The sequence below is a fragment of the Bactrocera neohumeralis genome, chromosome 2 (assembly GCF_024586455.1).
Source record: "Bactrocera neohumeralis isolate Rockhampton chromosome 2, APGP_CSIRO_Bneo_wtdbg2-racon-allhic-juicebox.fasta_v2, whole genome shotgun sequence".
NCBI lineage: Eukaryota > Metazoa > Arthropoda > Insecta > Diptera > Tephritidae > Bactrocera > Bactrocera neohumeralis.
Genome location: NC_065919.1, coordinates 21,037,166 through 21,050,323, shown reverse-complemented (window position 1 = coordinate 21,050,323; position 13,158 = coordinate 21,037,166). Strand labels below are relative to the sequence as shown.

General features: G+C 28.5%; 1 protein-coding gene across 25 annotated transcripts in view; it reads right to left on the bottom strand.

Moving 5' to 3' along the window:
- Window positions 1-653: 653 nt before the first annotated feature.
- LOC126751242 (casein kinase I) overlaps window positions 654-13,158 on the bottom strand; it is a 137,367-nt gene continuing 124,862 nt past the window's right edge. For 13 of the 25 annotated variants that reach the window (XM_050461338.1, XM_050461328.1, XM_050461343.1 and 10 more), the window contains 2 exons: window positions 5,311-5,417; window positions 654-5,152 (listed from right to left, as the gene is read on the bottom strand). In XM_050461338.1, coding sequence (XP_050317295.1) covers window positions 5,077-5,152; window positions 5,311-5,417 — 183 coding nt within the window. In that variant the 3' untranslated portion in view covers window positions 654-5,076. Of the gene's footprint in view, window positions 5,153-5,310; window positions 5,418-9,016; window positions 9,056-9,159; window positions 9,345-13,158 lie in introns of those variants that run through there. The other 12 variants (XM_050461331.1, XM_050461344.1, XM_050461336.1 and 9 more) reach the window with 3 other exon arrangements.

The window sequence follows — 13,158 nt, the reverse complement described above, 5'->3', positions numbered from 1 at the left end:
AAAATGGAACTAGAACTGGAAAAATATATGTTTTTAATAATTGAACAAATAATAATTTGACATTAAAAAATTTAATACAATTAAATTTCTTAGTAAAATTAAATTTCTCAATAGAATAAAATTTGTTTATTGTAAATTTTATTCTTTTTTTGTTAATTAAATAATTTTTTTTTAATATTTCAAAAAAAAATTTAAAATTAAATTTAAATTAAAACAAGGCTGATAGATTATAAATTCTATTAAATTTTTATGTTTTTTTTTTTTGTAATTCAGTTAAAAAAAAATAATTCAAATTAAAAAAAACATGCTAGAATTTCAAATACGTATGTATATAGTGCGGAAAAATTACATAATATGTATATTTTTTAATTTCAGAAATAAATAATGGAACTTCAAAAAATATATTTTTTCAATTGCTTTAAAAAATTAATTTGTAATTTGAACTAAAAAGCTATAAATGTAAGGCACTCCAATCTGTATAGTTTCGTTACAAAAAGTGAGAATTTTCGCCGAGTTTCTTGTCTTTCAATTATGCTATAAATTAAATAGTTGCCGTGCTCAAAAAATAAATTTTAAGTGACAAACTTTTTTTTTAAACTGCAGCACTAGAAAAATATGTGTGATTAAACAAATTTGTATAATAAAAAATACGGTTTAAAGATTTTGTTGCTGATTTATTAATTAATACAATTTATGTTTACAACTTATTTAATTAGCAGCCAATTATTTTACTATTTAAAAAAATTATATATAAAATACGTTTATAAGTTATTTATAATTGTCTCATGCAAAAAGCCAACAAAAAAAACTGCAGCATTTTTGTAATATCGGCATTTTTGGATTCCAACCTTCAACTCCTCACCCACGAGACATATTTTAGATCTTTTCACAAATGCTTTTAAATGAGTAATGAGTAGCAGAACTTAGCCTAATTTACAATTTAAGTCATTTTAGTTGCAATAATTTTGTTTTATGTGATTTTTGCTTTTAATATTTGGTCTAGTTAAGTTCGAAATCCACATAATTTGCATAATTAAGCCATTTTACTAAGAAACTAGTTGTGTAAACGCATTTTCATAACAATGTTTAAATGTAATTAAAAAATAAATTTTCAAAAATTTTGTCTAAATTTACAATTTATGCAATAAAATATTTTACTTAAAAAAAATTAGTAATTTATAGCATAATCAGCGTAGTTTACACGTGTTTAATTGCTTACTATTAATACAAAAAATATTTTAGGCGAATCGTTTTTTGGATACTAAAAATACTATACATTTAAATTTTCATTTCCTTAGCAAAGAAAAACAAAGAAATAGTAAAGTAAAATTGAAATAAAAAAAACTACAATTTAAAAAAAAAACAATTAAAAAAAATCTAAAATTAAAAAAAAATCTAAAATTAAAAAAAAATTAAAAAAAAATCTAAAATAAAGAAAATTATACAATTAAAAAAAATTCTGAATTAAAAAAAAAAATATTTCCACAACATGTAGAATTTGCTCAATTTAATAAATTAAATTTCTATTTTTTATTTTTAAGCTGTTCTTTCTGTAATTATTAAATTTTTTTTGTAACGTCATGTTTTTTTTTTTCATTTAGCAATATTTACTTTACATATTAGCGAAAAATTGAGGTTAGAAAAATGAATGACTGAACACCACAATTTTCTCAACGTACAGCAAATAAAAAAGACGGTTAGCAGCAATTTTTTAAACGCTAAATCGCACAGCCTTAATTGTATTTTGGAAAAAACAACGAAACATTCCTAAAACTTAACACAGTCATGATGAAAAAAAATGTAATATAAGATAAATAACCCAACTGCGCAGCACAATGAAGAGGAGCTAACGGGTATAGTAACTTAAAAGTCATAACAAAAATGTGGCAACTGCTTACAGCACTGGTTAAACATTGTTTTGCTGTTGTTGTCGTTGTTGGTTGTTAAACTAACATTTCCAGTTGTGAATTGTTATTAAAAATGTGCTTCAACACTATGCAACGTGAGCGTACTTGTTTATATACAAAACACTATAGATGCGGTGGCAACCTTGGCTACAAGGAGCTCCAACGCCGCTGCCTGTGATGAAACGAACATCACATCAACCGTTCGAACGACAGTCGGGTGTACGTAACCGGAATGGACACGGATTTTTATCCGTTCAAGAAATATTAACGCGACAGAATTCTGCCTTTACAACAACAACAACATGAAACGAAATTATTTGTTGATCACGAAATTATTTTCATAAAAATTCATGCTGTTTTTAAGGCACCCATACAAGGTTTGGAAATAATGGAAGTGGCTAATGGCTGCAGCTAAACAGCAGTATGCAAAATATTGTCAGCTAAGATTCAAAATAACGTAACATCACTTTTCATTAGTTAACAGGCGAAAGAAAAACGATATAAGTAGAACTCATATTGGAACAAAATTTGAGTTTTGGTTATAAAATGGTTATATACCGGTTATATATTGGTTATATTTTGGTTATATATGACAGCGATAGCTGAAAATATGACGTAAGCAATAACAAACTTAATTTTGATTTTTTTGCATTTTTTGTTTAGCATTTTAGCTGACGATATGTTGCATATTTTCAGGAGTCAAGCTGTGAAAATTGTTGTCGCATGTTTTTTTTTTAGCATTTTTACTTTAAAATAATGAAAGCGTACTCTTGTTTAAAAACTATTTTGCGCCGCAACAACTCTTTTACGACTTTTCATTTATTTAACAAAAAGAATTTTAGCAAAAATCGGCGCTCGGCTGCTGTTTGTATTGCAAGCAAATATTTGTTGCAGCAAATCAAATGAAAAATTAGACACATTTTTGTAAATTTTCGCTTTCTTTCTTTTAATGTATGTATATGGTTGTGTGTATGTATAGATGTGTGTATATTTTGAATTATTTTTGTTTTTAAATTTACTGCTTTCATTGTGATATAATTTAAATTATACAATTATAAATTAACACAATAACGTAAATATTATTTAAAATTAAAAAAAAAATTATTATAATAATTATAATCAATTATAATTATAAATTATCAATATAATTATAAACATTAATTAATTAATTAATAATAATAGTATTTAGGTAAGAAACGTTTTGCTTTAAATTAAATAAACAAAAAATAGTATATATATGTAGGTATGCATGTATATTTAAAGAAAAATCTGCAAATACAATTGGTTTTGCTTTCTGCTTGCTTAAGCTTTCGTTTGTTGTTTTTGTTTATCGTTTAATTTTTTTTTTTCTTTCCTCTTAAATTATGCATACAATGTCTGTCAGTAGCGCAAACGAAAAGAAGCCTTACTCTTGTGTGGAACCGAAAGCACGACAGGCGCGCTCACGTTTCGAAATATTTGCCATTTTTTCTATTTTTTTTTTTTTGTTCAAACACAATTCATACATAACTGCTAATTACTTGCTCTTGCAGACACAGTATTTGCTGGTTTTGTTGTGTTGATTGGCAGGTTGAAGGCATTGGAGGCGTGAAGGTGGCTGGTTGAGCGTTGAGGGGGGAGTATAACTGTATAATTTAGTGGAAAATTGAGCGGTAATGCGCGAAAGAAATTTTAGCGGCCATTACTTTGGGTAGGGAAAGCGCAAACATACCGTCAGTTGCTTAGAGTTGCAAGTCTTTTTGGAGGAAGTGCGGCGTAAAGCGCCAACAGTTGGACACGCGCTTTATTAGGCGCACGAAAAATTGTTGCTGGCAGCAGACTGACGCTGTCTTTTTCAAAATTCTTGCTGTGTATATTATTTTGAATTGGATTTTTTGCAATTTTTTTAAATTAAAATTTGTTGAAGCTTTCACATTTTAGATAAAAGTTGCTTTAAAGCAGTAATTATTTCAATTGGCGTTGCTTCAAAAAATGTATTATTTGCATGAAATGGTTATTTATGCACTTGAAATCAATTTTAATTTTGTTTTTAATAACAATTTATTAGAAATTACTTCAAAAAATCGCTAACGCGCCTAAAAGTATGCTACACGTACAGTATTGCCGCTTTTTTGAAACGAAATTCCAAAGCAAAGATCAACTGTTGTACTTGTGCTACAAAATCTGTGGGCCAGCTTAACGCCCACGCCCGCAACATTTCGATACAAACGAATTTTACATAAATTTTTTCCGGTTTTCTTCAAAAACCTGCTTTTTGCAAAAATTTTTGAAGAGCGAAACAGAGTATGGTCGCCCGAACTGTGTGTGCACCCAATTTTTCCAGCTAACGCCCACAACAAATTATTACAAATTACTTCAGAAATCGCTAGCGCGCCTGAAAGTATGCTACACACAACATTGCCGCTTTTAAGACATAAAATTCCAAAGCAAAGATTAACTGTTGCACTTGTCACTGTGTTGGAGCATGCGTACAACTACGTAACCTTTGGGTCAGCCTTACCCCCAACCAACTCCGCCACGAGCTTCGTGCCAAACGAAATTTATACTTTATTTGTTTCTTTTTTTTCAAAACTGTGTGCGCGCGATTTATATTGCTTACTTAACTTGCTTAACGACATATTACTGCTGCCTACTGTCAGCCAATTTGTTGTTGTTTTTTTATATTTTTCCTTTACAATTTACGCTTTTCCGTTAATGCTTGAAATGAAGTTTGTGTGGTTTTGAAAATACATACATATTGTTTTTTTGTGTGGACCTTACATCCGTTTTTCATAATCTTTTTACTATATTTTTGGAAATTTTCTGCAGATTTTTATATTGTTTTTTTCACATTTTTTGCGTTTTTTAGCATTTTCTTTTCATTTAAACTAAATAAATGGTAAATGTTGTATGTATGTATGTATGTTATGTTGCGTTATGTTTCTATGTATGTATGCATGTATGCGTGTATGTATATTATAAATTACAACGGAAGTGTCGGTGTGTTTGTAGTTGGTGTTGGCGTCAACATCGACGCGGATGGAGGATAACGCAACGTATGCTGTGACGTTGCCTGTTGTATATAATCCTGACTTGGATTATTCAATACGCTATCCCGTGAATTTGAATGTGAAGTGGCGCGTAGCAGTGTGACCGCTTCGCGTTCTGGACTACATTGGACACCGTCTAGTCATTTTTGACGTGATGATTTCTTCTTCTTTCGTTTAAAGAAACAACAACATCTGCAAAGACAACACAGGAATGAACTGAAATCAAAATAGATTATATAATAACAACCCAAATCAAAGAAATAAGCAGAAAAATATATTGCATATATCATAATTATTTCGTTTATAGAAAATAACAAAGCTTGTTAAAATATGTACATATATAAGTATGTATGTATATGAAAACGACAACTTACTTCGTTTCATCGACAAGCTCCACTTCGGGCTGTTGCGTTATAGGAGTATTTGAGTGGCCAGCTGTGGGATCGTCCGCATTCAATTCGCCATTTGTGGAACTCACAACCTGTTTGTGGGAGAAAATAAGAAAAAAAATTAAATAAATTGTTAATATTAAAGTCACAGTAAATATATGAAAAATTAATTATTAATAAAAAAAAATTAAAAAAAACACACAGTGTGTATGCAGGAAAAATTTTAATAGCAATATTTTTTATAAACTTTTTTTTATAAAAATTTCTTTTGTAAACATTTTATTATTTTTTTCTTTTAATAAATTTTTACAATGTTTTTTCTAGTTTATAAAACTCTTTTAGAAAAAATTTTCTTGTGAACATTTTTTATAAAAAACATTTATTAAGACTTTTTATACAAAATTATTTTTAAAACATTTTTTTAAACAAATAAAAAAAAAATTTTTTACAAAGCTATAATTTAAAAAAAAAATTAAATTTAAACATTTTATAAAAAAATTTTAAAACATTTTATAAAAAATTTTTAAAACATTTTATAAAAATTGTTTAAAACATTTTATAAAAATTGTTTTAAAACATTTTATAAAAAGTTTTGTTGTAAACATATTTATATTTTTTTTTAATGTTTGCAAACAAAACTTTTTATAAAATTTATATATTTTTTTAAATGTTTTTAAAAAATTATTTAAATAAAAAAATCGTGTTTGCATATTTTGTTGTTTCTTTAAAAACCATTTATTAAAATTTTTTATAAAAAATTGCTTTAAAAAATTTTTTTAAACGAAAAAAAAAAAATTTTTACAAAACTATAACTTTTATAAAAAAATTTTTAAAACATTTTATAAAAATTTTTTTAACAATTTATAAAAATTTTTTAAAACATTTTATAAAAAGTTTTGTTGTAAACATTTAAAAAAAATATTTGCTTGCATAAAAATTCTTTTGTAAACTTCTTATTATCTTTTTTCTTTTAATATTTTTTATAACAGTTTTTTATAAAAAATTGTAATCATTTTTTTTTAAAGAAACAACAAAATATGCAAACACAATTTTTTTATTTTTACAACAGTTTTTTTATAAAAAATTTTAATAAATTTTTTTTTAAAGAAACAACAAAATATGCAAACACGATTTTTTTATTAAAATAATTTTTTAAAAACATTTTTTAACAAACATTTATTTTATAAAAAATGTTTTTAAAATGTTTAAGTTTTTTTCATAATAAAGTTATTAAGAATTTTTTTTTTAATTATTTTACTATTATTTTTTTATAAAATTTTTTTTTGTAAACAGTTTATTATTTTTTTCTTTTAATATTATTTTGTAATTTTTTTTAATTTTGTTGTAAAAATTTTTTATAAAAAAAAATTATTAATTTTTTTATATAAATTTCTTTTTGAAATGATTTTTCAAACGAATTTCTAAACAAAATTTTTGGTATATAATTTTTTTTCAAAAATTATTTTTATAATTTTTTGTTTATAAAAAAATATTGTTTTTTTTTATCAAATATTTTTTTCGCTTCGGTAAAATTGCACTTAGGCTGCGTTTATTGGCCGACCATACACAAACACAATGAAACACACAAAAATACGTAAAGAGTAATATATTTTAGTTGTAAGTTGCGCTATGCAAAACGAACACAAACGTGGTAAGAAAGTTTAACGGTAAACAGTAGACGCTAGACAAAAAGGTACATACACAAATATATGCGATATCGATATGTTTATTGCATGCTACATGTACATATGTATGTATGTATGCAGCAAAGGGTGACCCCCACCAATAAGGTATACAAAAATCTGGCGCTCAGGTCGCTTGCTTAGCTTATAATTTATATAAAATAAAAAAAATCTATATTATTAAGAACAGTAGTTTATAAAGAAACAAATTGTTGAGAATTTGCTGCTAGGTGATTTTCAGAATTAGTAGAAATTTTTACTAATACAACTTTACGTTACGTGCCTCGTAAAAGTGAGCTACTAACGGTGTTTTAAACAAGTAAACGTGTTTGAAAAGAGAGTATAGTTCTTTTTAAGGGTTCAAAAAATAACTAGAAGTGGTAAGTTTGCCGTTTGCAGAGTGCTATGGTGTGTAAGTGAACAAATTCTTAAAATTCGGTGAATTTTGAAAAAATAAAATCGTGATTTACCATACAATTTTTAATAGCATATATTGTATTACATAAAGGTTTTACAAAACAGTCTAGTATTTTTTGGAATATTTCTCTTATTATTTTATACAGACTCTTTCATATAAATTGACATTTGCATACGCAATTTCAGTTTAATGAAGCAAAAAAAACTAACCTCAAAAAATTAATAAATATAATAATAATTAATAAATAGATATTAAGTATTAAAGTTTGTTTATTTTAAAGCAAATTCGTCTCAAATCTTCAAACGAGCTTCTTAAATATATTTTTAATAATTAATCGAAGATATTTTCTCACTGATAAATATTTTTTTTATAAAAAAATTTAAGCCCGAAATTTTGGTCAAAAATTGTTTTTTTTTTTTAACCGCCATTTTGTCAAAAAATTTTATTTTGCTTTCTCCTTCGATTTGCTTCACTAGATTTAATATTACTTTAATGAAATCTGTTTGGTTTTTTAACGTCTTTTTTGAGAAGAGCTCCCGGAGATCAGCTGTAGTGCCTTTCCAGATAAATATTTATAATCTTAAAATACAGTTAAAAGTTACCATAATATGTGTATAAATTTTTGGATCAATAAATTTAAAAATTTTCTCAGAAAAAAATCTGGAAACATTTTTTTTTCGGCCTTCTAACTGTATATAACCCCTTAAAGGTGCTTCAAGGCACTTTCGTTTCAAGAATTCAATATGTAATAAGAGCACGTTGGTGAAAAGAGCGCATTTCAAATTTCGACGCGACTTCTGTGTACTCTCATAACCTTTAATAAAGTATTTAAACTTTACAATGAGTTAGGTCAAAAACCCAGTTAAAACACTGAACTTAACCAAAACGGGTTATGGTAGGTTTGTACCCCTCAATAGCAACGTTGAAGTGTTTCGCATGGAAAAACTGTTTTAAAATGCTAAAATGAAGATCGTAGTATTTTAAACTGAACCGGATAGATCTGTACTGTATAGATTTAGCTTTTTTTCAGGTTAAAATGGATCTCATTCGAGAAAAAAGGTAAATGAAAACAGACTTTCTTTCATCCATAGTGAGGAAATGGTACAAGAATTTAGTATTAATGTGGACTAAAACGAATGCATGTTTTGAGATGAATTATGGTAATTGAGAACTGTAATGAGAAATTAAAAATTTTCCAAAAAAAATCGATTTAAATATTGAATATAATGATTTCAATTTCAATAAAGATTTTTAGCAAAATGAAAATAAATATGTTTGAACAAAGCTGAGTTGTATGAACCAATCATTGCAGGTATAAAACATTTAAATCTGTTTATTCAATATTAATCACAAAGATTGGACTATGTAAATGAATGTACCGTTACGTATAGAACAATTTCGAAATATTCGAAAACACAAACCAATGAGCCACCAAAAAACAAAAAAAAATACCAATTCGTGTACAACATTTGACAAATTAAATAAAAACAAATGTCAATACGCGTGACACTGACCGGAAACAAGCAACTACAGACAGAGGAAGCCACATGAGACTTATGGTAATATTGGTTTTTACAAAACTGCTATATACCTGTAACTTTTTGTGGGGCAACCAAAGATTGACATTCGGCTAAATCAAATTAAAATTTCAAAGTGTTAAAAAATTATATGCAGCTTGAAAATTAATAATTAAGAAAATAAAAAATTAAATTAAATGAAAAACAAAAAACGAAATAATTGTGAAAGCAATGTGTTTGCTGATTTATTTTTCAAAATATTTAATTCTGCACTTCCGTTGCTTAGGCAACTTTCTCGGCGGTGGGCGCCACTGGCGCGTGAATAGACGCTTCATAATCGCTCTTTTCATAATAGGCATCGAAGGGGCTATCGTCGTCGGAGCCTGAGTCTTCGGGATAACGCTGCAGGGACATTGCATTTTCAAAATGTTTCGAGAACCAGAAATAAAAAGCAATAAAAATAAAAGAAAACTACTGTAATAAGCTGAGCGAAAGTGGAGAATTCTGCCCCTTTTGGTGATTGGTGAACACAGTACACACGCGTACGTCATAGATATGAGCGAGTGATAAGAATTGCTCATGCTATTTATTATTTGACTTAAAATCTTTTATTTTTTTAATTTTTGTCATGCTATAATGCATATAAATGTATTGCTATGGCATGCCAAAATGCATAAAAATGTTATGCCATAATTTATCGCCATAGTTATGTCATGCCATAATGCACTAGAATATTAGACATAATTATGCCCTGCCAAAATGCATATAAATGTGTTTCCATAATGTATGATTATAATTATGGCATACCATAATGCTATAAAATGTTATGCCATAATTTATTGCCATTGTTATGTCATGCCATAGCCCATAAAATATTATGCCATAATTTATGTCAAGTCAAAATGCATATAAAAGTGTTGTCATAATGTTTGGCTTTAATTATGTCATGCCATAATCCGTAAGCTGTTCTGCCATAATTTATTGCTATAATTATGTCATGCTAAAATGCATACAAATGTTTTGCCGTAATGTGCGGTTGTAATTATGCCATGCCATAATGCACTAAAATGTTATGCCATAATTTATGGCCGAATGAAAGAACAGGCTGCGTGTTTTTCATTCAAATGTATGAATCATGAAAGCCATGCTACAAAATCCACACAGAAACCCAAGAATGTTCTTTACGTTGACCGATTTTTGTCTAAATGACTTCCATATTTTTGGAAAGAACATATAAGATACCCAAAACAAGTTCTGAAACACTTTTAAGTGCAAGATAATAAAAACAAACGAAACTGAGCCTCCACACCAGGAAATTCTTTTGGAAATCTGCTCATCAGTATAAATATAAGAAAAAAAATTTCAAACGCATAAATTATTTAAGGAAAATTACAAGGTGTTGATTTTCATCGTTAAAAGCCTTCTCCAAACTGCTCCCACTAGAACTTGACTTACAACAGGAGAGGACATAACTCAACTTTTTATATATGTATGTACAGTAGAGGCCTGCTAATCCGGACATGGCCTAATCCGGATTCCACTGTAATCCGGACAGGGTTAAAAAACTCAAAATTTCTATTATGTCCCTTGTAATCCGGACCGACATTCTCAATCCGTATTCTCTAATCCGGATCACATGTTTATTATTCACTACATTCGCTTTTATGCTTTATTGGTTTAAGTTTTTTTTTTGTTTTTTTGGAACATGTGTATTATTTGTTATAATAAACAAACAGAAATTTATAAATATTTTTTCATAAAACATAGTTCTGATATGTCTTTAATCCGGATTTCCTTATAGTATTTCGGATAGGGGCTGGATTTAATTGATCCGGATTGGCGGGCCTCTACTGTATATACTACATATATGTGCGGCATTTAATGGTAAATGTCAATTACGGCCGAAAGGACTATTCGTAATTATTTTCGAAAGCAATATAATTATTTTTTTATTTAAAATAAAGTTCATAATTACGAGAACGCATGCAAAACTACTAGTGTGCACAACCGTACGAACATCACTTCAATCAATGCTTTGACCGAAAATTAAACATATAAAATCACTATAAAGTGAAATAAAATTATTTTTCCTTAACTGCTCCAAAAACTAAATATCATGAGAGTAACTACCATATAAAAAGTCGCATGCAACAAAATCTCAATGCTGAAACAGTCTCAGTTGGCAAAATTGAGTACAAAAAATTTAGAGCACCAACACTGAGAACAGTTTAATCGAACAAAAAAAAATGCAGTAATTACAACAAGACACACACAAATATAGTTAAATATGTACGTATGTATGTATGCTTATAACATACAAAATTATATTATTATTTTCGGAACAATTAAACTAGTTGAAAAGTGAATTAAACTAATTTAAGAAACAGTCAAACGAACAAACAAACAAATAGGCTCGAGTACCTTGAGTTTATGTAGAGTAAATCAAGTGAAAACATTACAATTGAAAAGGCCAAAAATATAATTGTCTGCACAGTAGAGTAGATTAGTAGAGTAGAGTAGAGTACACGGGCATAACGTAACGCAAGACAACGCAACGCAACGCAATACAAGTACGAGTATAATGTAACGTAACGAACGAACGACCGAACGATCGAAGGTGTTTTGGATAGTACGAGTACATAGTAGGTATGTATGTAGTTATGTAAAGTAAGTATATACAGAAATAAATATTAATATACAGGAAGTAGTAGAAATAGCAACAAAAGTAAAAAACAATATTAAACATATATTATAGAGAGAGTAAGAGAGGTATAGAGACCAAGAGAGAGAGGAGAGGTTTGTGTAGGCGAACAAATGCATGAAAAGATGAGAGAGACAGACGATAAAAACTCAAGAAAAATGCCGACAAAATATATATCACGACTTAGACGGTTTAAAGATTGGAAATTCAGTTTACAGTAGTTGCAAAAAGTACGCATGAAAGTGCCAAAATCTTAAACTAAAGTATCATATATGATTTATTTTAGATAATATGGTGGTAAGTGATGAATTTGTGCATAATGTACGAAATATTGTGAAATATTTTCAAATTTTAGAGCGTTTTTAATGACTTTTGGCAAACAAACCACTTCTGTAGGAGACGACTCTTTTACATTTGAATTTTTTTGTATTATTCTTTTTATTTTTTAATGAAATGTATTAAAGTGATGCTTTAACATTTCTTTCAATATATTTAATTTGCAAAAAAAACCCTTATATGCACGCATACTTATAAGTAGAGGAAAGTATCTTAAGAGATACATACTTTTCGATATCTCATCGATCCGAGAAAATAGGAAATACTTGCATGTAAGCTTTTAATTTTAGTTTAGATTTAAAGCTAAAAAGTTTATGCTTTGAAGAAATTGAAATGCCTCAGCTGCCAGAGTTACAATTTCAACACCGAAATTTCGCACAAAAAAAAAGAAGAAAAAACGGATGATCCAAGTATAGGTAGTTTCTTCAATCGCCTTTTTTAACAGATCACGCGTGAGTCGTGTCAAGCTGTCATGTCATTTTTACAAATCGTTCAACCTTCTTACGAAAATTCACGTTTTGTAAAGACGTCAACTTATGGTCAACATAATGGGTCTACCAACCGCCCATCTTGAGACCCAGCATTCATTACACTGGCCTACAAAAATAAATTTTTGGTTTGGTGCAGCTCTGTGCGCATCAGTAGTCGGTATAGTAAGTAGGATGAACCACATTCCCGCTACTAGCTGTTTTTTCTTCTTTCTTATGAACAAGAGCTGATATGGAAAATGTGACTTGTTTTCTCGTATCAACTCACAAAATACATCCAAAATCAGGTATAAAATCTTAGGAACTAAAATGAGTGTAAGCCAGTGTTATTGAATAATATTCGAGCGACGTCCGGCAAGCAGTGAAGAAAATATAGCAGCCGAGGCTGAGAGTGTACACGAAGACCGCGGAGAGTCGATTCGGCGCCGTTCGTAGCAACTCGGACAAACTTATGGAACGACTTGGCACATTCAATCTTAAATTGAAAACATATAAAATACAGCTTGTACAAAAACTGAAGCCGCTTCTTCCCAAGCGACATCGCTTCGCTCAATGGATTCTTGAAAAGTTCAAAGATCCGACGTTTCCGAGCCAAATTTTGTTTAGCGATGAATCCGATTTTTGGATGTAAACAAAATTGCATTTCATCCAGAAAAAACATTTGTTTGTGAACTGGTGGAATCATCAGTCC